This window comes from Meriones unguiculatus, chromosome 7, assembly GCF_030254825.1.
Source record: "Meriones unguiculatus strain TT.TT164.6M chromosome 7, Bangor_MerUng_6.1, whole genome shotgun sequence".
Classification (NCBI taxonomy): Eukaryota; Metazoa; Chordata; class Mammalia; order Rodentia; family Muridae; genus Meriones; species Meriones unguiculatus.
The window spans coordinates 5,544,549-5,568,758 of record NC_083355.1 but is presented as its reverse complement, the minus strand read 5'-3'; the positions used below and the strand labels follow the sequence as shown (position 1 = coordinate 5,568,758).

The 24,210-nt window shown below is 46.5% G+C and overlaps 1 protein-coding gene across 6 annotated transcripts; it reads left to right on the top strand.

Annotated features, from left to right (window-relative positions):
* Positions 1 to 104: 104 nt before the first annotated feature.
* Mfsd11 (major facilitator superfamily domain containing 11) lies at positions 105 to 23,636 on the top strand. Of its 6 annotated transcripts, XM_060386325.1 has the most exons (14): positions 105 to 629; positions 875 to 1,051; positions 1,545 to 1,600; positions 5,404 to 5,511; positions 6,208 to 6,287; positions 6,396 to 6,492; positions 8,026 to 8,084; positions 8,583 to 8,727; positions 11,613 to 11,653; positions 13,280 to 13,345; positions 16,884 to 17,009; positions 20,108 to 20,282; positions 21,931 to 22,066; positions 22,377 to 23,636. In XM_060386325.1, the coding sequence occupies exons 2-14, from the start codon at positions 956 to 958 to the stop codon at positions 22,539 to 22,541; spliced, it is 1,350 nt and encodes a 449-aa protein (XP_060242308.1). In that variant the 5' UTR covers positions 105 to 629; positions 875 to 955; the 3' UTR covers positions 22,542 to 23,636. The 6 variants fall into 6 exon arrangements, with proteins under 6 accessions (XP_060242308.1, XP_060242309.1, XP_060242312.1 ...); XM_060386329.1 differs by lacking the exons at positions 105 to 629; positions 875 to 1,051 and having other exon boundaries at positions 1,584 to 1,600; positions 6,233 to 6,287; XM_060386326.1 differs by lacking the exons at positions 105 to 629; positions 6,396 to 6,492; positions 8,026 to 8,084 and having other exon boundaries at positions 636 to 1,051.
* The last annotated feature ends 574 nt before the right edge of the window (positions 23,637 to 24,210 follow it).

The following is a 24,210-nucleotide window of genomic DNA, read 5'->3' as shown; positions in this document are numbered from 1 at the left end:
CGCGCCACCCGGAAATGAATCTCCTGATTGGTTCGTCCCGCCGCGTTCCGTAACGTCGCTACCGCGCGCCTCGCCCCGCCCGGGTGCGCCTGCGCAGAGCGCGGCGGGCGGGCGGAAAGCGCGCAGTCACTGCCGTGGGGAGGGGGAGCGGCCCGGGAAGGCAGTTAGAAAGCCCGCCAAATGCTCTTTCCGCCGCCGAGGCCCGCGAAGGCGGGGGGGAGGGGGAACAGCTAGGCTCTGTGCAGGGAGAAAGAGGAAGCGCTCCGCACCAGCGCCCCTCCTGCCTCCCCACGCCAATACCCGGGCTCCACGCACCGTCCTGCCCAGCCTTCAGCCCCGCCCGCTAGAGGGATCCTCCTGCTCCCATTTGCGTCCGTGTGTCACTGGCCTCCTCAGATTCCTCCCTCCCGCCGCTCCTGACTTCAGCTCGCTGCGCTCGGGCTATCTGGTTTCACTTTTCTGGGCCTTTCCACTCCCGGAAGGGACGGGTAGCGGGGGCACTGAGGGCACGCGCTAGCCGCAGTCTGTAGGATTACTTGGCCCCGGCCCGGGCCATGGCGCCCAGGACTACATTTCCCGGCGTGCGCTGCGCCCGCGCTGCGGTCAGCTGACCGGTCTCGTGAAGTGCTGTGAGTCAGGCCGGGAGGGCGGGGCCCAGCGGCGGCCGCTGCTGCCTGTCCTTGCCTCTAATCCCCTCGCCCGCGCCTGGGGTTGCTGCGAGGGGCGTCCCCGGGTTTCCTCCCCTTTCGCCTAAGTCCCTGCAGAGTCCTAACTGCCGGCAGGAAGAAGTTTCCGTTGAGCTCGCCGCTCCCTTCCGAGGACTGGAGATCGGCATTCTGGCTGCGTGGCTCTCTCATCTGGTTTCCTCTCTCAGGACTGTCAAGGGGTTCGACCGACTGGCGGAGGAGAGGTGACTGCCCCGGGCCGCTGCTGACCTCCGACAAGCGGAGCCAAAATGTCCCCGGAATCTAAAAAGCTTTTCAACATCGTTATTCTAGGAGTTGCCTTTATGTTTATGTTCACCGCCTTTCAGACTTGTGGAAATGTGGCGGTGAGTCGGAATTTGTGCTCCCTCCTTCGAAATGGCTAGAATGCTCTCCAGCTGTGACAATAAACGTTGCCGGCCACCGCACTCCAGGATTGTAACTCCTGTTTTCAACCTCCCCTTCCCTGTTTTCTATGATTTAGTTTGGTTTCGTGTGTCAGACACTTCTCGTATAAGGGTGTTAAACACTGGCGTTTACTGCTCAGCTGCGGCTTCGAATTTGAGTATTGACCATAGTTCCTTTAATTCTTGTCCGTGTTAAACTATGTTTAGTGCTTGGGTGGTTGAAGTACTAACCCAGCGTAGGCGCAGCGGATTGCCCGTTGCCCGTCTCGGGCATGTCTTCCATAATTGAGTTCTTTTTGTCCTCTCCTAGTGGGGTTGGGTGATAGCCCTACGGAACCATAACATTTTTCTGATTATTTAGGCTTTCCAAGGGTGTGTGTGGGGAGGGAGAATGTCAAGACGTTTTCGTTGATTAGTTTTATTTTCCACACAGCAAACTGTCATCAGGAGCTTAAATAGCACAGATTTTCATGGCAGTGGATATACCAGGTATTGTACTGTGTGCATGATTTTACTTTGCATGTTACAGTTCCATACATCTCTTTAGGAAAACCAGCAATAAAGTGCTGCAACTGAAAAATTGTAATTCCTTTTGTACTTACATTTGATTTTACCCAATTACTGTGTCCTGTCTGTTTTCTGATTTTAGGGCCAGCCAGGTAGCTCAGTAGGTAAAGACCCCTGCCCCCAAGGCTATTTGAGTTAATCCTCAGAACCTACCGGGTGGAAAGAGAGAACCAACTCCTGCAGGTTGTCATGGCTTCCACACAGGAATACCATACACACATAAATTTAAAATTTGTAATTATAGGTCAGGCATGGTGGTGCATGCCTTCAATCCCAAAATAAATGCGATGGTAAAATGTTAAGATGATAACTTAAGGTTTTCTGAAGAATTCGACTTGGGGATAGAATGCCTGGCTTCAGAACCTGAGTGCTAGACTACTGTCGGCAAGTTATTTCAGTGAGCGCAGGTTCTTCACTAAGATCATGGCTATAAAGACAGCCTAGTGCCTTCCTATTCAGTATTCGTGCAAGTCATGTCAAAATCACATCCTAATCCTAAACAATGCTGTGATTCTTCATGGCTCTGTAATTTATAATCATTGTAATTTCATTCTCTGCTTATAATTTCATCAGAAGCTTTAAGATTTTGTGCTGCTGAGGCCCAGTTTTATGAGCAGAGAAATACTTTGGGTTTGAAGCTGAAAATGTGCTAAATACATGCATATATACATCCTCGTCCTCCCTCTGCCTCTTCTCAAATACCCTTGACCCCAGTCTGGCCTTGAGCTCACAGGATAACCTTGAATTTCTGATCTCTCACCTCTATTTCCCTAGAGATTAGAAACCTGTAGCACCAGGCCTGGCTTCAGAGTTTGCTTTTTCCTCTTTCTGCCCTCCTTTTCAATACTATATCAAAGAATCCAGCATCTTCCAACCCAAGGCTACTGAGCTCCTCTCTAGCCCTCACCCCATGTTGTCAGAAGGTGACAATGAGGCCTCTGTCAACTTGGCTTTACTCACTGCTGAGATACCAGACAAATTGGTCACAGGCAGTTGCTTTGTGGTTAGCTGGGTGCAGAGGCCTTGCCGGGTAGCCTCCGCCTTGTGTATTTATCTCTAAGAATGTTCCAAGTTTGTCTTGCTGGTTCTTTCAAAATAAGTAGGACAAGCTTTTTCGGGTTTTTGTTTGTTTTCTGTTTATTTTTTGTGAGGCAAGGCAATCTCACTATGTAACCCTGGCTCATCTTATTTATTATTTATGTATGTATTTATTTAGATGTTTTGTTTTGGTTTTTTTGTGTTTGTTTGTTTGTTTGTTTGTTTGTTTTAGGCAAGGTTTTTTCATGTAGCCCTGACTATTCTGGAACTCACACTATAGACCAGGCTGGTCTCAAAATAGCTGGTCTTTTTTTTTTAGGCAGGGTTTCCTTGGCTGTCCTGAATGCACTTTGCAGATCAGGCTAGCTTTGAACTCACAGAGATATGCCTCCCTGACTGAAAATGACTGGTCTTAAATTCACAGAGATCCTCTTGCTTCAGCTTCCGGAGTGCTTGGATTAACTGAATGCACCACCTCATCCGGCTCTGGATTCTCTTTAAAACAAAAACAAAAAAAAAAGTGAAACTTTTAATTGACAAGAATTATACATGTTTATTTTTAGTATACACACACTCTTTGAATTTATTTGATAGATTAAAAAAAATCTCAAATGAGATTTTACCCTGTAACTCATACTGGCCTGGCAATGGTTCATGCCCAGCCTCCTGCATGCCTGTGTATTACTATGCCTGGCTGCTTTTTCCTAATTTCTCTATTCTTACAGGTTTGTTGCATCCCCCAATCCAATTACAAGACTTACAGCTTGGTAGCTCCGTGTCTTCTGTGGATTTGTTTGTTTGTTTGTTTGGGTTGGTTTTTGTTTTTTTTTTTTTTTCAAGACAGGGTTTCTCTGTGCAGCCCTGGTTGTCCTAGAACTCTCTTTGTAGACCAGGCTGGCCTCAAAATTTAAAATTTACAGAGATCAGCCTGCCTCTGCTGAGAGTCACCCTGACTCTCCTGAGTGCTGGGATTAAATGTTACCAATATGCCCGGCAACATTTAATATTTGAGTGGCTTAAGGAAGCCAAAGAAGTATGAATTTCCATATTTTTAACACTGCTAATAATTGAAATCAGGATCCTCAAAATGGCTGTGGTTCCACTTTGTTCAAGATGTATGTAATAAGATGGGTGATGTGTTATAGCCTTTAATCCCAGCACTTGGGAGGCAGAGGCATGGGGAGCTCTGTGAGTTCAAGGCCAGCTGCTCTGCAGAGAGAGTTGCAGTATAGCCAGAACTATGTAGAGAGACCCTATCTCAAAAGGGGGGAGTGAGAAAGAAGAAAAAGATAAATGTAGTAAGGAAAAGAAGATAGATATATGCAGTAGGGCCAGGCATGCTGTGTATGCCTGTAATCCAGAACATGGGAGGCTTATGCAGGAGAATTGTGGGCTCAAGGCCAGCCCTGGCTATCTAGTGATGTCCTGTCTCAAAAACATACAGATAACATATTCATACAGATAACATATATTTATATGACCTATACATATAACTGAAGTGAGTATATGTAATAGGGTTGAAAAGTAAGTGAACAATGTTCAGATGAGGTAAATAAGTCCCAGTGTAAGTAAGTTATAAGTCTGCTTGTTATTTATAGCAAAGAAATAGCATCTAGCTACCAGAAAGCTGTAGTGGAATGGCCTGCTTCACCTGGGCCCCTGGAGCAAGTCTCCTGGCTGGATCCTGACTCACCATTCCCTAATGACTGCCTGAACACGAGGCAGCTCATTCACAGCAATTCTGTTTTCCATAAAGTGAGGCTGGGTAGTGATGCCATAGCATCTAGGCTTAAAAGAGGAAATACTTGGTTTTTTGAAACAGGATTTCTCTGTGTAGCCTTGGCTGTCCTGGACTCACTTTGTATACCAGGCTGGCCTCAAACTCAGATCCCCTGCCTCTGCCTCCTGAGCGCTGGGATCAAAGGTGTGCGTCACCATGCCTGGCCCTGTACGATACTTTTTAACACTCACTTTTATGTCACAAGCAAGCCAGCTAAAAGAAACATGATTCAAATACTTAATACATGCCAGATGCGGTGGTGCATGCCTGTAATTCCAACACTCTCCTGGGACAGACAGACAGGAACATTGCTGCAGGTTTGAGACCAGCCAGGGTTAGGTTTAGAGGCCCTGTCATAACAAACAAAAACAGCAAATGTTAAATTGCACGCCTGTAATCTAGCACTTGGGATGCTGAGGCAGGGTTACCAAGAGTTCAAACTCAGCCTGAGCTACACAGTGATTCACTATTTCAAACCAGCCAGGGCTACATAATAGGATCCTGTCTCAACAAAACCTTTATCCACCTGTTAGCCACTAATATGTTTATAAAGTAAATACATATTTTTGTCTGCTACATAAACTTTATTTTTTTCTAAGGATATAAATTCTGACTAAAGTCTATGAAAGATTTTTTGGTAAAATTATGAAATTTCCATATTATGAATAGAAGTTTACCTTATCTTTCTTCTGCACATATGTATTAATGCCCACATATCATGTATGAGGTCAAAGGACAACTTAGGAGTTTGCGCTCTTCTTCCACATTGTGGGTTTGTCGGATGGAGCGTGCTTGTCAGGTTTGCCCAGGTGCCATCACCCACTACCTAGGCAGAATTTTAGAAGTGACTTTTTGAGATGTTACCTAAGGTTTTTGTTCTTTTCCCCCCTGTGCATTGTGTGAGCAGCTTGGCAATTATTTACGGTGTGTTCTCTGCTTCCAATTTGATCACTCCATCCGTGGTTGCCATCGTCGGACCTCAGCTCTCCATGTTTGTCAGTGGTTTGTTTTACAGGTGAGTGGTTCTTCTCCCCTTCACTTGCTTGATTTAGGATACTTTCGATCCTCATGCAAGAACAGTAGAAAGGAGTTATTTCAAGGCTTAGTTCTCTGCTTGTTGCTCAAGAACATGGTGGTTCTAACCAGTGAGTGTGTCAAGTTGGTTTTTGTGTGTGAGACAGGGTCTCACTATAGCCCAGACCCAGGCTGGCCCCAAACTGGAGATCCTTCTGGCTCAGCCTTCAGAGTTTGAGATTATCATCAGGTTCCACCGTGTCTGGCAGATCCAGCTTTTGTTATACTTTTAAGAAGTACAAGCTAGGGCTGAACAGAACCTTCCATGAAGTAAGTTTCCTTTCAGTTAGGTTGGTGAGCAGATTTATGTGAAATTGGGAAATGTTTCTGAGCTCAAGTGCCATCCTGCACTGAGCTCATGGCAGAAGTTGTTGCAAACCTGTGAAGTCTCCGTCAGCAGCTTGAGATGGTCAGCAGCAACAGGGGTCTGGCCTTGATCTCTTTCTGGGGCAAAAAAAAAAAAAAAAAAAAGCCAAAACCAGCTCACATCTATCCCTTTTCAAAAAGGCAGAACTAAGAAAGTGCTTTCCAGGTTGAAGTTAGGCATGAGAACTTCTGTGCTGGCCCCAGGGCAGCATGCTTAGTGTTCCGTTTCACGTGCTGTTTGACTGTAATGCACTGACCTGTTGTATTTTAGCATGTACATTGCCGTTTTTATCCAGCCTTTCCCATGGTCCTTCTACACGGCTTCTGTCTTCATTGGAATTGCAGCTGCTGGTGAGCATCTCTTAAACCTGCCTTCCCGGGGTGTGGGTGCTGTTTACATGGTAGGTTGGGAAGCTGCCTGATGTCCCTCCTCTGATGAACCGTTGGTTTGAATTTTAGTACTTTGGACAGCACAAGGAAATTGCCTGACGATAAATTCCGATGAACACACAATCGGGAGAAACAGCGGCATTTTCTGGGCACTCTTGCAGTCTAGGTAATCTCTTTGGGGCTCAGTCTATCCCTGGGTTTCTTCTTGACTAGATCTTGATTGTGTGGTCCAGATCCATACTTTATGAACTATGTAAAGTGCATGGAACTGTCTTACTACAATCTAAAATTGCAAACAGAAAATATTAACCTCCATGTATTGAGCATCCTCTGTGTTTAGGCCTTTTGGGTTATTTAATTTCATATTACCTTCACACAAACCCAGAAGATGGAAGGCATTATCTGTATCCTACACATGAGAAGACAGAGGCTAAGCGTTAACTTGGTTAAACACGGTTATCTGGAATCAGGAGCCACATCCTTCCCACCAAGCTGCACTGCCTGATAGCTGTGGGTGAATACACCAAATTCAGAAGGGTACCAAGTCGCTGGTGCCATATCCATTGGTACCAAGTCTGAACCATACACAGTAGGTATTTCTGAGAAGAGGAGCAACAGCAGGCATTGTAGTTAGGACCGTTGGATCTCAGTAGTGTGTCCTAGGAGTGTGGTGTGATGGCGTACACCTGCAAGGCCAGCACTCAGGAGGTAGGAGCCGGACGACTGTAGTGAGTTCAAGGCCAGCCTGGAGCCACTAAGATAGCTCAGTGGATAAAAGCACTTGCCACCAGATCTAATGATGACCCACGCGGTAGCAGGAGAGAACAGCTCAGCAGGTTGTCCTCTGACTTCCGGTTGTATACTGTAAAAATGCACACCTCCCATACGCAAGCAACTGAATGTAATTTAAAAACATTTTAAAGAACTTCGGTTTTTCACAAGACTTAATTTTGAATGTTTAGTTGATGGTAGTGGTAGGGGTTTTTGTTTTGTTTGGTTGAGACTGGTTGGGAGTCACACAAGGCTGGCCTTAAACTCTTGGACTCAGTGTGATTATTTTCCTACAAGCCTCCCAAGTAGCTGAGACTATAAGTGTACCCCACCATGCCTGGTGCCAAAGTTTAGTTTTAAGGCCTTAGAGATTTAAGAAACAGGAGAGCCAGTGAGTGGCCATTCTTAGGAAAGTATGCCAAACGGTTGGAGGTGTGGATGCTTAAATCACATGGCTTTTTCACAGACTCCTTAAATTTTAGGATTTAGAAGTAGCATAAGTTTGTTTCCAACTTATTCCGAGAGTCCCAGTAAGTCACGTGTGTCAAAGTGAGTCAGTCCCGCCAGGCGCTGCCGAGTCAGGTTGCTGTCACATGCATCTGGTCAGTTGACTTTCTCAGAAAGCCAGGTAGATTTGATACTGGAACCTAGGGCAGGTAGGTCCTTTACAAAGTCACCTCCCCCTTTTCTCCCCTGCCTCTTTTCCTTCTTCAAATAATGGGGAGCGGATTTTTAAAGCCCTAAGTACGTGCTGGGCACAGTGGCCCAGGCCTTTAATACCACCCAGCACACAGGAGGCAGAGGGAGGTGGATCTTGAGTTCCAGGCCAGCTAGGGGTACATAGTGATACACTGTTTAAGGAAATAAGTAAACATAACCCCAAGGATTCCAGTGATTCCCCAGCATCTTCTCCCTTTCTCCCCCACAGCTTGTTCTTTGGAAATCTCTACATATATTTTGCCTGGCAAGGGAAAACTCAAATTTCAGGTTGGTCTTATTCACATTGCTTTATTCAGATGTTTTGAAAGCAGAACCACAGTTCCACAGAAATGCCCATCACTGCTGTCCTTTCAGTGAACTTTGGCACCCTGAGGGTTCTTGTGATACTTGCTTTTTTAGAAGCTTTTGCCTTAGATTCGTTAAGTGAAGGTTAGAGTTCATGGCTGTGCTTTGCAGGGCACCTCCAAGTAAGCCAGGTCATGCCAAGTGTGTACGTGCTAGCCAGGCTCCCGAGTGCTACGAGTGTTCAGGTGTTGGATCTGTGCCCTCCTTCAGTTAGAAGGAAGGAGAAGTTGTGTTCTTGTCTGCTGTTTCTTTAGCTCGTTAGCTAAAAGAACAGTGGAAGTGGCTGTCCCTCCTTTTAGGTTTTTCCTCATGCTTTATAATGTGATAAGGAAATGTTTCCCGCCCATCGACAGCCAGTGGGCATGACACTTAACTGGCATGGGTTCACTAGTGTTGTACACTCTGTCTTTTTGTCTCTAGAGAATGACCGAAGGACAGTGTTCATTGCCCTCACAGTGATAAGCCTCGTGGGGACAGTTCTATTCTTTCTCATTCGGAAACCAGATCCTGAGAATGTCCCTGGAGAAGAAGAGTCTTGTGATGACCAGGACATGGAAGCCACTGAGTAAGATGCCAGAACATTCTTCTTGTTAGGGTAGATTTTGAGGAATTATGGTCTGGGGATTAATGGACTGTTTTACCACGGCTACTCTCTGACAGACAGGCATGGGGAGACATTTCAAGCAAAGGTGAAGGAGAGCCATGGAAGTGGCTTCACTTCAGAGAAGTGAAGGACTAACTGTGGAAGGGAGGCCTTGAACGGTTCCTCAGGTACTTCCACAGCTGTTGGGTGGCCCTCAGAGTAGCAAAAACCCTACCATGTCCCTAGGCCTCAATTTCCTGCTCTGCCTAGCAGGCCCCTGCTTTCCCATGGGAGGCTGGGCTGATAGGTGAGCGAGATAGGCGCTCTGCCTTCAGTCCTGTGCCTGTGGGTCAGCTCTCAAGCTTCCCAGCACCGATGCTGTGGTGTGGGTGAGTGGCAGAGCGCTGCAGTTCTTGAGGAGCTGCCTCTTGGCTGATGGTTTCCAGCTCCTGTGGTGACCTGCACAGGAGGTTTCCAATCCTGTAATTACCTGAGCACATTTCTTTCTGGTTTTGAGATGGGATCTCACTATGTATCTTAGGCTAGCCTCTAGAATTGCTAGTGAGTGCCAGCACACCCAGTTACCTGAGCATGTGTCAAGAGTGACATTATTTCAGATGTATAGATCCACCGAACAAAGCGGCACAGGTCTGTAGTCCAAGTACATGGGAGATGGAGGCAGGAGGATTAGGAATTGAAGGTCATCCTCTACTGCATAAAAAGGTCAAGGCCAGCCTAGGCTACATAAGACTTGTTTCAAAATCATACAAACAAAAATTATAGGTGGTTTGTCTGCAGTATCATTTAGATCAGGGGCAGAGTTTTATTTTGGTTTTGTCAAATTATGATTTTTTTTCTTACAAATTTTCTTCCATTGTTAAAACTTTTGTATTGAGCATTCTATTGCCATTTATTTGTTTGGTGTTTTTTTTTTTTTTTTTTTTTTTTTGAGACGGGGGTCTCACTGTGTAGACTAGACTGGCATCAAACTCACAGAGATTTGCCTATCTCTGCCTCCTGAGTTCTGGGATTAAGGGCATGTGCCACTATGCCTAGGCTTCTGTGTTGCCTTTTTAATTGACAAAGAACTCAAAAAGTCCAGTTGAAATTTTTCACTTAGTATTTAAAATGGAGGGGAGCTGGTCTTTGGTTGAGCATGTGTTACATACAAGTCATGTATCACATGAAGGCTTTCTGTTAGTGGCAGACTGCTGTGATAGTAACCCATAAGACTGTGTCACCTAGCAAGGCTCAGCATACAATGTGTGAGTGTGCTCTGGGATTTGTTCAGCAGAACCGTTAAGGATTTGTTTCTCAGTGCTGTGACGACAGCATTAGTCAGCAGGAATTGGAAAAGGGTATAGTGTATCTAAGCATAGTTCCAGTCAGGCTCAGTGCACACGCCTGTAATCCCAGCACTCTGGGGGGCAGAGGCAGGCAAATCTCTGTAAGTTCAAAGCCAGCCTAGACTACAAATTTTGTCCAGGACAGCCACAGCTACACAGAGAAACCTTGCCTTGCAACGCCCCCTCTCTGCAAAAAAAAATTATAGTTCTTGGGAATGCTGCTCAGCCTGTTTAACATTCTCTTATCCTGAACTGTCTCCTACATGTGAAACTTCCAAGTCTTCGTTTTGCAAATAATCCCAATGTGTGCCAGCCCTGGCCCAGCCCCTGTTCTTCATGGACCTAAAGGAATGTTAGAGGCAGCAGAAGCGATACACCTGTAAGGGAATCCAGAGTGCCCTTAGCATAGCCCAAATGCTCTTGTTTTAATGTCAGAAGATTTATTCTTTTACAGTTTTAAAAGAAATTGTTGTATTTCATGTGTATGGTCGTGTTTGCCTGCGTGTGTATCTGCACCACATGTGTGCCTGGTGCCATTAGAGAACAGAGGAGGGCATCAATCTCCTGGCATTAGAGTTCCAGTTGTGGGTCACCATGTGGATGGGAGGAACAGAGCCAGGGTCTCAGGAAGAGCAGACTGCTTTTAGCCTTGAAGCCATCTCTCTAGCCTCTTTCAGTTTTTATCACGTGTATCTACTTGTGTGTATGTGTATCTGTGCAGGCAGTCCTGTGCTGTGGCGAACACATGGAGGTCAGAGGATACTTCTGGGGGTCAGCTCTTTTCACCATTGTGGGTCACCAGACTTGTTATCAGGTGCTGACACCATCTTGCCAGCCCCAGATAGTTAGGGTTTTAAAGAATTTGGATGCTGGGAGGTTTCCTGTTTATATGAGAAGAATAGTGGAACATAGGGCCCTCAGATTCTGACAGGTTGAAAACGGCAAGGTTAGGAATGTGTATCTGAGCTGGGGTAGAGGTTGGCATATATGTGCAAAGTCTGGATTTGATTCTTGTGCTGAGTGTGAGCTTTCTGGGGTAAACAACACTTTTGTAAACAGCAATACCAAAGTATTTGTGCCTTCCTCTAAGTGTCATTTTCAGAAAGGAGTCAGATGAGTTAGCGTGTGCAGAAGGCCGCCGTAAGGAGAGGGTCCTCCACTGCTCAGAATGGGGAGCTTCTGGGAAGCACAATAAGCCCTCTGAAGACCAGGACCAAGGCGGTCCCTCAGAACAAAGAGCACTGAGACTCATTGGATGGACTTGGCAGGCATCATGGAGCCAGAGCTTTGGTTTGGTTTGAGAGAGGGTCTCACTTTGTAACTCTGGCTGGCTCAGAACTCCCTGAGATCCCCCTGCCTGTGCCTCTGATGTAGTGAAATTAAAGGAGTGTGCCATCATGCCTAGCCAGGTCCAGGGATTTTGCAAACCTCAGTGAAAGGGGGGATGATCATTGGCCATGTGCTACTTTTGATCTCTTTGTAGTTTCCAAGGGTCAAAACAGCCTTATTTTATTTTCCCAGGTCTGCCCAGAACAATGTGACAAAGGCAGTAGATGCATTTAGTAAGTATTTTCTGTGCCTGAAACACACTTCAAACACACTTCAGCATTTGCCTTCCCCCTTTCCCTGGTAACTGTGGATTGATGATCCCCAGTGTTTTCAGACTTCCAGGTATACGCCTCTAAAATAATCTTCCCACTTCCCGCCAGTGTCTCTCTAACGTGGGGGCATGAGGGATGAATGATAATGCTGCCCACCTGAGGAGGGGTCTGAGCGGTGGGATGAAGCCTCAGGTGTGGGGACTCTGTGTTGATGTGGGGAGGTGAGAGCAATCCTTGGAGCAGAGCCATGGCCACAGTGAGCCAAGACATGGTAAGAGCAGCCGCACTCATTCAGTGGGTGTTGTTTTTTGTTTTGTTTTGTTTTTCCTGGCCACAGATGCTGGTAAAGTTTTTGTGTCATATGCACAGTGCTTCTAAGGATTCTGTACACACAGGCAGTTACTCTCCATGGAGCTGACTGCTGCAGGCCTTCAGCGCTCAGGACTTGAAGTGCCTGTGGCCCTTGGGGAGATGAACAGTTGTCAGGTCCCTTTTGCCTGAGTAGAACTTCTTGACCTCATCAGCTGATGCCTGGCTCAGATGGCTTGAGGCCTGTTTTTAGAAAGGACCTAGGATGTGAGGCGTGGATACTCTGTCATTAGAGCTGTTTAATCTGGCTTTTATGCACTTCCTGTGTTTGAAGGATGCGTTCGTAATTATAAATTGGGGCTTCGTGTATAAGCAGATAGGGTATACCAAAATGAGACCAAAATGAGAATTCACCAGAGGTTTGGCTCTCCGTTTTGTAGTCTAGGAACTTGTCTACCAGAAGATCTGCCCACGGTCAGGGAGTCAGAGGACCCAAATTAAACTCACAGAAACTCCAATGTAGCAACTTTTTAGACTGATTTGCGCAGTGTAGCCCAGGCTTGTCTGAAACCTATTGATCCTTCCGTTTCAGCTGTGTGATTCCAATACTTGATGGGCAAGAAAATCAGTCATCATCCTTAGCTATTGAGGAGTTCAAGGCTAGCCCAGGACACAGGAGATTCTGTCTCAGTGTCTGTAATCCTTACACTTGGAACACTGTCAGGAAGATTGGCTTGTTCCAGACCATCTTGGACCACGTAGTAAGTTTCAGTATAGCCTGAGCCAGAGGGAGGCCCTGTCCTCAGTGTGTGTGGGCACCACTTTTAGAAATGTGTTCTCCTGTAGATCCACACTGCTCAGTGCAGAGGCGGAGGTTGAGGGTCTGCGAAACACCAGGCCTGGAGGCCACAGCCCAGGGCTGTAGTCAGTCTCAGCCCAGGACTCTGCCGACCCACTCCCTGCGCAGCCTCCCAGTGTCTGCCCAGCTTGTCATTGTCTTGTGTAATTCTGGTTTCTTTCCCTTCCCCTCAGGTTGTTATTAAGAGCTGAAAACACATTGAGGACAGTGTGCCTCCAAAATGTATTTGAACACTTGAAACAAGCATTCTATTTACAGGGCAGACTTCATTCATGTCTCAAGCCTTTTAGTCTGAAAATTTAGGTTCTTTGTCTTCTGGCCTCAGTGGTGAGAGGAATGTTCTGGCTGAAGTAAATGATTTGAGAACTTTGGTTGCCAACTAAAACTTAGCTAAGTCTATCTAATTTTTCTCTTTATAGAAAAGTCTCTGAAGTTGTGTGTCACCAAGGAGATGCTGCTCCTGAGTGTTACAACTGCCTACACAGGTATAGCTGCTGTCATCACACTGTCGATGTGTGATGACGTGATGATGGTGAGGCTAACACTAGTAGCTTGCAGTGCTTTTCATGCTCTACTCTGACTGCCCAATGCCATTCTGTGTCACCTCCCAACGCTGCTTTCAGAGGGCAGCTACAGCCAGAGCCACCAAGACAGTTTTGTTTATGTGTTCACACCTTCCTGGTGTCTGATGGAAGCCTGAATCATAGTTTGCCAGTCAGTCTTCCTTGTCATGTTGTGTTGGGGCTCTGCCCCTCTGTCTGTGTAAACTCCTCCCTCTATGAAGTCTTCATGTGATTGACAGGAGAGCCAGACATCACAGTGGCTAAAGGCACCAAAAAGACAGCAGGAAAAGCTGACCAGCCTTTCCTAAAGGTCTTTCCTGGACCTAGCCTTGTGTCATTTCTATTGCTGTTGGTGACAGCCAGTCACAGAGCCAGCCCCAAATTCAGTGTGGGAGGATTCTAACCAGAGCAGGAACAAGACCTGGGTAGCCTGGACCAGTGAGGTGAGAGCATAAGGGAGCAGTGCAGGGCATAACCAGGAAGGGGCCCCTGTAACTCTAGCATCACCTTGGGGAGGTAGAGGCAGCGTGAGAAGGGGATGTGAAGATGGCTGCAGCACTTGGTCTTAAGAATGAGGGAGTGCCAGCCCATAAACCCAGCACTGGGAGGCCGAGACAGGAGGATTGCCTCAAATTCAAGGCTAGCCTGAGCTACCGTGGGAGATCCTGTCTCAGAAACAAGATGAGTAAGGTGACCTGAGTTGGTTGCTGGAACTCGCATGGCAGAAAGAGGGAACTGACTCCCTGTGTTGGCCTCTCACCTCACACACAAACACACTTAAAGTGTTGTGACGGCCCAGGCACTTGGCTTTTGCCTCTTTTTAGGAAAGCAGCTAAATATATATATTTTAAAAGTTTTGTAGGCATAAGGAGCAGAGGATTTACTGACTTATCCTAATTTGTTACTTAATTTTATCTCATTTTTTATGTATGGGTGTTTTGTCTGCATGTATGTCTGTGTCTGTGTGTTGCTGCTGGTGGAGGCCAGAGCAGGGTGTCAGATCCCCTGGGACTTCAGTTACAGGCGGTTGTAAACTGCCATGTGGGTACTGGGAACTGAACCTAGGTTCTATGGAAAGGCAGGCACTTCCTTTACCCACTGAGCCCTGGCTGCAGCCCCACCCATGTTTACTCTGACTTCAGGAACTTCCTTTGCCTGTTGGACAGAGTCTGTGAAGTATTGCTGATGATGTCCCTGGCTCTCCAGGGCAGCTTGCTTACCAGGGCGATGAGCCCTTTGGTCTGTGCTGTTTCTGTCTGATTGCATCCTTGCCATCTCCTGCATGCGAGCAAGCTGTACAGAAGGATGCCTGTTTGAGTTGTGTTTTTATCAAAGCCGTGGGAACTGCCCTTTTGTGGTTTCTTCTTTGAGCCTCTGGAAAACTTACCACAGAGTAGGTGGTTTAAATCAGGGGCTTTTAGAACTTTTTATACTCTGGATCTTCACCCTAGAAATTTCTGTGTAATTCTACGTAGGCATACAGAGCTGGAGAGGTGGTGCACACGTTTAATCTCGGCACTCAGGAGGCAGAGGCAGGCCAATTTCTGAATTTGAGGCCATCCTAGTCTACACAGAGGAACCCTGTTTCGAAAAACCAAAAGAAAGGAAGGAAGGTGTACAAATCATTTATTGATAATCATAAAGAAATATATTTTAAAACAATATTTAGCATATTTATAATTTTACTGTTTATTAAAAATGAAAGCAGATTAGCATACTCATGAGATAGGGTGTGCTTTTGTGTTCTAGAGAGGGTGGTACAGTGGTCAGCACAGCTGATCTTCCAAGAGTTAATCTTGCTTGAGAGTTTAATGGTGCAGAGCAGGTAGGATCTTTTAAAAGAGTTAGTGTTTGACTGAGGTGCACGTGTATATACTCATGCATGTGGCTTTGAACCCCTGGAGCTGCAGTTGTGGGCAGTTCTGAGCCAGCCAACATGATGCTGGGAGCTCTGAGCCTATGTCAGAGCAGCACAGTTTTCATTGCTGAGACATGTGCAGACTGCATCCTTGAAGTTTTTAAGTTGGTGAATGTTTTGATTTTGTAGTTGTCAGTGTGGAGACTCTGCTTTCGTAAATACCTAGAACAAAATGATAGAAGTATATTTAGGATCATTTCAGAAATTGTTGGATATTCTGTCCTAACCCCGAAACAAATATATATACATGTATATATATTGTCGTTCTTGTTTGCTGCTTGCTTTTATTTTTGAGACAGGATCTCCTACAGAGCCCAGGGTTGCCTAGAACTTAGTGTGAAGCTGAAGTGACCTTGAACTCTTGATCCTTCCTACTTTCTCCACCTCAAAAGTTCTAGGATTACCATTTAATGATATATTTTAATACAACTTAAACTGCAATGTTTAAAATCACGCCTATGATCCCAGTGTGAGTTTCAGATGTGAGCATGACATGAGACCTTGTATCAGAAAAAAAACCAAAACAAAACCTGTGGCTGAACTGGTAATGCAATTGCGTAACTGAGTGGCACAGCATTTGCCCAGCAAGTGAGGGCTGTGGGTTCAGTCTCTAACGTTGGGGTGGGAGTGGGGAGCAACTCAGAAAACAGATTGGAGAGATGGCTGAGATGGCTCAGCAGTTAAGAGCACTTGTTACTCTTCTAGAGGGCTCAGCTTTGGCTTTCAGCACTCACATGGTGGCTCATAGGTAACTCTACTTCCAGGATCCAATACCCTCTTCTGGCCACTGTGGGCACTGCACCCATATTGTGTGTAGACATACCTGCAGGCAAAACACCATACACATTAAAATAAATCAGCCCGCCCAAGTGGTAGCATGCCTTTAACCCCAGCACTTGGGAGGCATAGGCAGGTAGATCTCTTGAGAGTCTCAAGCCAACAAAGTCTGCAGAACAAGTTCCAGTACAGCCAAGGCAACACAGAGAAAGCTTGTCATAAACAAACAAACAAGCTTTTTTTAAAAAAAGCAAAAATCAAAACCAGTCTGAGCCTGATGTAGTGGCACATACCAGCAGAAAGATGCAAGTTCAAGGCCAACCTTAGCTTCATAGTGAGACCTTGTCTCAAAGAAACATTAGCAGCTGCAAACCATGCTGATTTCTCACAATTCTGGAGGCTAAGATATCAACCTGTGTCAGCATGGTCAGGCTCTCTCCTAGCTGTCATCTTGCTGTGGTCACAGGGCTGGCAGAAAGAGCAGGAAGCAAGCCGCCTGGGTATCTGTAAGCGTGCTGGTCCCGTCATGAGGCACCCATCATGTTATCTGTGCCTGCAGAGGCGCCACGTCAGGGAGTTCAGTTTCGTGTTGCCTTTGGGAGACATGCGCAGCATAAAGCTGCCCGCTTGGGAAGCATTTCAGTCTCTGCATTTTGGTTTATGTGTTCTTGCCAAGTGTGTCCAGCTCAGCTGCTGCTAGAAACAAAGCAGTAGCGGGAAAAGGAGACTGCTGTACAGTTAAGTCAACCCTGATTTCCCCCTTAGGTCTGGAGCTGACATTTTTCTCTGGGGTGTACGGAACCTGTATTGGAGCTGTAAACAAATTTGGGAAAGAAGAGAAAAGCCTCATTGGACTCTCTGGAATTTTCATCGGCATTGGAGAAATTTTAGGTAGGTTGGTTGGATCTGTTTGTTTGTTCTGTTGTTTTTCGAGACAGCGTTTCTCTGTGTAGCCCAGGCTGTCCTGGACTTGCTTTTTAGACCAGGCTGGCTGCAAACTCACAGCAGTCTGCCTGCTTCCCTCCCTGAGCGCTGGAATTAAAGGTGTGGGCCAACATGCTCAGCTAGATTTTGTTTTTAAAAGCTTAAAAACCTTTAATTCAGAATCAAGCTGGAAAGCTGGTTCTGTAGTAGTGCAGGGCTAGCCTGGGCAATAAAAGGAGACCCAGTTTCAATTTTAAAAAGGAAGAAAAGCCAGGCATCACGGCTAGCAAATTCATTCTTGAGTCTTGAGAGGTAGAAGCAGGATGATGGAGGAATTCAGGGTCATCCTTGTCTGTATAGTGAGTTTGGGGTCAGCCTGGACTACTTAAGACCTTATCTCAAAAAAAAAAAAAATTGTTAGAATAAAAATAGAAACCTTAAGTCTTCTTCACCTCTCTGTTGTTGAGTTTTTAATTTTTCATACTTAATTTTATTCAAATGGGTATATTTTATTTTTCTGTCATAACTTTTTTTATGATTTTTTTTAAATTTTATTTTATTAATTACACTTTATTCACTTTGTATCCCCCCATAAATCCCTCCCTCCTCCCCTCCCGATCCCACCCTCCCACCCCCTTCTTCACGAATGTCCCTTCCCAAGTCCACTGATAGGGGAGGTCCTCCTTTCCTTCCTTCTGATCGTAGTCTATCAGATCTCATCAGAAGTGGCTGCATTGTCATCTTCTGTGGCCTGGTAAGGCTGTTCCCCCCTCAGGGGGAGGTGATCAAAGAGCAGGCCAATCAGATTATGTCAGAGGCAGACCCTCTTCCCATTACTATGTAACCCACTTGGACACTAAACTCCCATGGGCTACATCTGTGCAGGGGTTCTAGGTTATCTCCATGCATGGTACTTGGTTGGAGTATGAGTCTCTGGGAAGTCCCCTGTGTTCAAATTTCTGGTTCTGTTGCTCTCCTTGTGGAATAACTTTTTTTTTTTTTTTTAATTTTTGCTTCTTTGTGTGTGTATTTGGGTGTGAACACACAGGCCAGTAGGAACCTCTAGAGTCCTTGATCACTCTCCATCTGTTTCTTTGAGACAGGTCTCTCCCTAACCTTAGAGTTCATAGTTTCTTGAGTAGGCTGGAAGCCTTTGAGACCCAGCAGTCTTCCCTGCCATCTTTGGAGCGGAGCTTGTTACTTGGGTGCTGGGATTAGAACCCTGGTCACGGTGATGGGTCCTGGGCAGGTGTGCAGTTAGGCAGGCTCAGCTACACTGTGGGCAGGAGGCGTGTGATTAGCAGGATTGGTTACACTGGTCAGCTGTCAATACTGGTTTTGCAAGGTGGTTCAGATAACTCCTTGTTGCTTGAGGGAACAGTCTGGTTCTCATGGATGAATGTTCCTGCTTACGGTGCTGTCATCACAGGGTGAACTGTCTGTCAGGCTTTGTTTGTTTCTACAGTTCACATGGATGGCTAGAGACCTGCTGTACCTTTGTGGGGGACTGGAATAGGAGACTGTAAAAACTGACAGTAAGGTACCCCAAGACTCTTAGCTGTGTGCTTTCAGCCTCAAAGCAGGATGAGATGGGTTGGATACCATCAGTTATCACAGACTCATAGTGACTAATGTGTGTGCAGAGCTAAAGAGAGTGGCCGGGAGAGCAGACAGCAGATAGAAAGGGAAGGCGAGGCCAGACTTCCTCCTGTCCTCAGTTTCCTTATGAGCACAGGTAAGTCAGCGCTATCGGTGAAGGCAGTTCCTGAGTGCCTGTGACAGTCCTGCAGATCACCCTCACTTCACACTAATCACAGCTCGGGAGTCCCCAAGCCAACCCTGTCTCACTTGACCCCAAATTAAGGATTTCTCACAAATTCCTCTTCAGGGTTAGACAGACCTGACAGAATTCAGGAAAATTCTGTATGTACTCTGTTGTTCATTAAGAAGAATGCAGGTTAACAGGGTGCTAGGCACTCCAAGAGTTGTTTTCCAGAGGGAATGGACTTGGCACAGGTGGCCAGGGTACAGTGTGGGATCTCATTGTATACCGACCAGATTCCAAGTCAGGGTAACGGGCGTATCAGCCACCTCAAGTGTTTATCACTTCCTCATGTTATGGACACAAACTTTCCACATCATCTCTACTAGCTACTTTGCAACCTACAGCTAATTGTCATTAGCCATAAGTACCCCACTGTGCTATAGAGCATTGCTTTTTGTTTTTTTCCTGATGTCTTGCTATGTAGCTCTTGGATGACCTGGAATTCACTATATAGAATAGGCTAGCCTCAAACTTGTTTCATGTGTGTACCACAAGCCCTGTTCACATTAGAAGTTTTTTAACTACTAACTTTTTTTTTTGTGTGTGTGTGTGCCAGGAATTGCCTGGAGCTTATATATACTAGACCAAACACTCTACCACTGAGCCAGCTGCTTAGTCCCCCCCAACCCCCTTTTTGAAACTCTGAGACAGAATCTCACAAAGTGGCCCAGCCTGGCTTTGAACTCACTGCTCTTCGGGCAGGCTTTGAATTTTTGCTCCTTCCCCTGAGCCTTCTCAGTCACTAGATCTATAGGACATGCCACAGGCCTTGGTGCTAAGCTGTTATGATGGGTGAACCTTCCTGAAAGCCTTTGTCACCACCTGCATTTTCACAGTGGTTGCTTCCAGTCATGGTGTCTGTTAGGATTGTAACAGAGGCATGGGGTGGGTGACACGTGTCTAATCCCACCACTGGGGAGGTGGAGGCAGGATCAGCCTCAGAATAACAGTAGTAGTTTATGTGTTACATCCTTCCATTTCACTAATTAGCTAGAAAGCAAAGATGCTCATTTTAGGTGTATTAACTCACAGAATAGCAAGAACATTGCTGGCTAGAAGTGCAGCTGGTATTGATGCTGTAGTTGCGAGTTCTGTGGTCATCCTTGCCATTTCACTGTGATGGCCTGCTTGGGGGCAGGTAGCTGACGTCTGACAGTTCATTCTGTGACTCTGCATTATAACCTGTGGCTGGTTCTGTGGAAATGGAAACCTCTGAAGTGTCCTGTGTCTTAATCCACAGGTGGAAGCCTCTTCGGCCTGCTGAGCAAGAACAATCGCTTCGGCAGAAACCCAGTCGTGCTGCTGGGCACCCTAGTGCACTTTTTAGCCTTTTACTTGATCTTTCTCAATATGCCCGGAGATGCACCCATTGCCCCTGTGGAGGGAACTAACAGCAGTGCATACATCAGGCCCAGGTACGGTGACTGCCCTTTTCTGAGTGGTTTGAGGGTGGGCAGGAGGAGCCAGTGGCTGGAAGTTTGAAGTGGAGCACTTAGTTCCCCTTAGAGCCTGTCAGCTTTGCGGGTCATTTGTCAAGTGTTGAGAGAGCTGGGAGGAGTGGAAGTAGACACTCAGAGAGCCCGAAGGTCATTCTGCAGTGGTTGCTTTTAACCTGTCTCCTCCTGGGTCCTCCGTTGACCTAAGCAGGAGTACAGAAGGGTCTGATGGGAATTTTACCCTCTTGCCTTTTGAGCAGCGAGCTATCCCAGGGTTAGAGGAGGGAACGAGGCGAGGCAGAGTCTGTCAGCTGGGCGGGCTGCTCAGTCCTTCATGGCCTAGGCATGTTGGTTGGTTGTATTCGACTCCATAATTCAATATATAGATGGTGTCTTTGGATAAACCCACAAATCCAAGGGAGCCTAGCCCAAAAGACAGTAGGCCAAAGACCAGAGTTGGCTAGAATGTTAGGTCTGTGCATTTAAGCATAGTTTCTTACTGTCCCGATAGACTCTAGTAGGCAGGCTGGAGTTGTAACACTGAGTGTAAAATGTTTGTTTGCTTGGAGCAGGGCATGTTGGCACACGCCTGTAGTCCCAGCTCTCGGCAGGCAGAGGCAGGCAGATCTACCTAAGTTTGAGGCCAACGTGGTTCTACAAAGAGAATCCCGGGACAGACAACCAGAGCTACACGGAGAAACCCTGTCTCAAAAAAAAAAAGTTTGCCTCAAATTTGGCAGGCCCTGGGCTTAATCCCCAATACCACAGAAAAGGCCTCACAGTGTTAATATTCATTCTTTTGCACACTTGTGACCTTAGCTCTGAGGAAGCTGAGGTTAGAGATTCACAAGTTCCAGGCCAGCCTGGGTTCTGCATTGGGGCTGAGACCTACAGCAGCGGGGAGTTGCTGGGCTCCATCCCCAGCAGCCCTCCTCCAAAAAAAAAAAACAAAAAAACACAAAACAAGAGCTGGAGAGATGACTCAGAGGTTAAGGGCACTGGCTGCTTTTCCAGAGGTCATGAGTTCAATTCCTAGCAACCACATCGTGGCTCATAATCATCTATAGTGAGATCTGGTGCCTTCTGGCATGTAGGCGTGTGTGCACGCAGGTAGAACATTGTATGTATAGTAAATAAATCTTTAAAAAAAAACAAAACAAGTATAAACCACTTTTGTTAGCATTGTTTTTGTATTTGGTGATATAAAATATTGGTGCTATGCATTAATTTTTTTTAAACATTCATTTTTATCTTATTTTTGAGACACAGTTTTTCTACAAAGCCCTAGAATTCACTGTGTAGACCAGGGTGGCCTCAGACTCAGAAGTCCATTTGACTCTGCATTCCAAGTGCTGGGATAAAAAGTGGGTACCGCCACCATCGGCGTGTTTTTTTTTTAAATTACGTGTATATGTGTGTATTGTGTATATGTGTGTATGGGGAGGGTACATATTTGAGTTCAGGTGCCTGTGGAATCCAGAAGAGGGTATCCCCTGATTCTGGAGTCACTAGTGCCTGTGAACCGTAGGAAGTAGGTTCTGGGAATCAAACTCAGGCCCTCTGCAGCAGGAGCAGGTGCCTCTAACCCCTGAGCCATCTTTCCAATCCTGTGTGTATTTTTCTTCAGCAAAGAGGTTGCCATTCTCTGCAGTTTTCTGCTGGGGCTAGGAGACAGCTGCTTCAACACCCAGCTGCTTAGCATTCTGGGTTTTCTCTACGCAGAGGACAGCGCGCCAGCCTTCGCAGTCTTTAAGTTTGTCCAGGTACAGTCCGTGTCCTTCTGTTCTCCTTGGTCACTCCTTCCGTTGGGCATGCTGTAGAGAGGTTGTGAGTAGGACCCGGGCGCAGTGGGCATGGTTGGGTGAGAGATTTTCGTTCTCGCTCTGCATTTATCATATTACTGTAGTGCCCACAGCTTACTTGATTGTTGCTGCTGAGCAAGCTTGGGGTACAGTCGTGAGCTGGTGACCATTGAGGTCTGTCTGCTGGGCGCCGTCAGCCACAGGTGTCCTTTGCTGGCTGCAAACCAGCCGAGCCTGGGGTTCACTTGGTGATTTCTCTTGTTCTTTCTAGTCCATCTGCGCAGCCATGGCCTTTTTCTACAGCAACTACCTCCTTCTTCACTGGCAACTCCTGGTCATGGTGATATTTGCGTTCTTTGGAACCATTTCTTTCTTCGCTGTGGAGTGGGACGCTGCTGCCATTGTGGCCCGAGGCTCTGACTACCGAAGTATTTGATGAGGCATTCGTCTCCAGGACACACAGCTGGTCACATCACACTGCTGGTTAAAGTGGCCACCTGTCAGTCTCACAACAGCTTGGTGGTGTGGAGTGTGGGAAGAGAGAGAACCCAGACTGTTAAGTCAGGTGGAGTTGCTATTAAAGGTTACAGATCCTGGCAGTTTAAAGCTAGTGGGAAATCCTGCCCGTCAGTGACAGCTGGTCCGAGATGTTTGTCCTCCCCCTTCCTCGGCTCCTTACAATCATGTCTCCCTCATCCTCACGGAGAAGTCCTGCCTGGATTGCCATGTGTCATGGGGATTCTTGCTGGCTATGGAGTATGTTTCAATATTTAGGAATAGGAAGCAGATGCCACTCCATGTGTGGATCTGGAAGTGACTTTCAAATAGATAGCAAGGATGCTGAGATGCAGTTGTTTTTGAGATAGGGTCTCACTGCGTAGCCCAGGCTGGCCTTGGGCTTGCAGCCCTCCCCCTGCCTCAGGTATTGGGGTTATAGTGTGTGCCCAACACAGGATTTAAAGTGCTCCAGTCTTTTTGCGTTAGGATCTTGGCTGGCCTGGACTTTGCACACCAGGCAGTACTCCTGCCGTGGTCTCCAGAGTATTGGGGTGGCCCGAGTATGCCACTCCAGCGCTAGGCATGAGACCTTAACCTCTTTAAATGCCTTGTGGTTCCTAGCAAGAGGGGGCCAGTCACGTGTCATGAGGTCAAGATTGGGTCATGTGACAATAAAAGCATATTTAGAGAAGTAAAGAGTATTTCCTGGTGGAGGACTTCTGCTGTGGTTTCCCTGACAGTTACAATAAAGAAAACTCCATCCTCCTAGCGGGCCCTGTGCAGCCATCTGGGAGATGTCTGGGAGAATGTTTAAGGACCATCGACTGTCTTCTGCAAGAGCTGACGCTTCTGCGACGGAGTTATTAAATAACCTAAGCAATATCAGGTCTTCTCTGCACTCCAGGTTGGCCTCCAACTCTTGCTTCTCCAGCCTCAACATCTGCCTCAAATTCAACATAATATGTGTGTGTGGTGGGTGTACAGAAAGTTATATAACCATCATTTTATCTAATAACAATATTTTATTTTTAAATTCTTTTGTCCGCCTGTCTGTATGTGCACCGTGTGCTTGTCTGCCTGCAGAATATGTGGTGTACTTTTTAAAAAAAAAACTTTTATTTACACTTCTTATATCTCTTCTCCCTACTCCACCCCAATCCCTTCCAACTCCAATTAGGAGAGAGAGAGAGAGGCTTAGTGGGAGAGGGGGCGCAGTTCTCTTAGCTGCTTCCTGCTGGTCCAGGGTCGTTGGGTTCCTTGGAGCCAGTCCAGTCCTTGTTTCAGATCTCCAACTTCTTGTCTCACAACATCAACCAGGAGTGGCCTGTTCCTTCTCTGAGCTCCATACTCTCTGGACTCTGGCCTTTATTCCCTCCCCAGAGTCCTCAGATTTAAACTATCTGCAGCTGGCAAAGAAGCTCCTCTCAGAGCTGCCATGAGGCAAACAGCCTGCTGCTGTGGACCATCTGAGTCAGTCCCGCACCCCACACCTGGGACCAAAACAGCATGTGCATATCCACAACAGGATTCTTTGGGAAGATATAAATCTCAGTCATCAGGATATCCAGCAGAACCAGCAGCCTTCTTTCTCCATCCGTCTCCTGGAA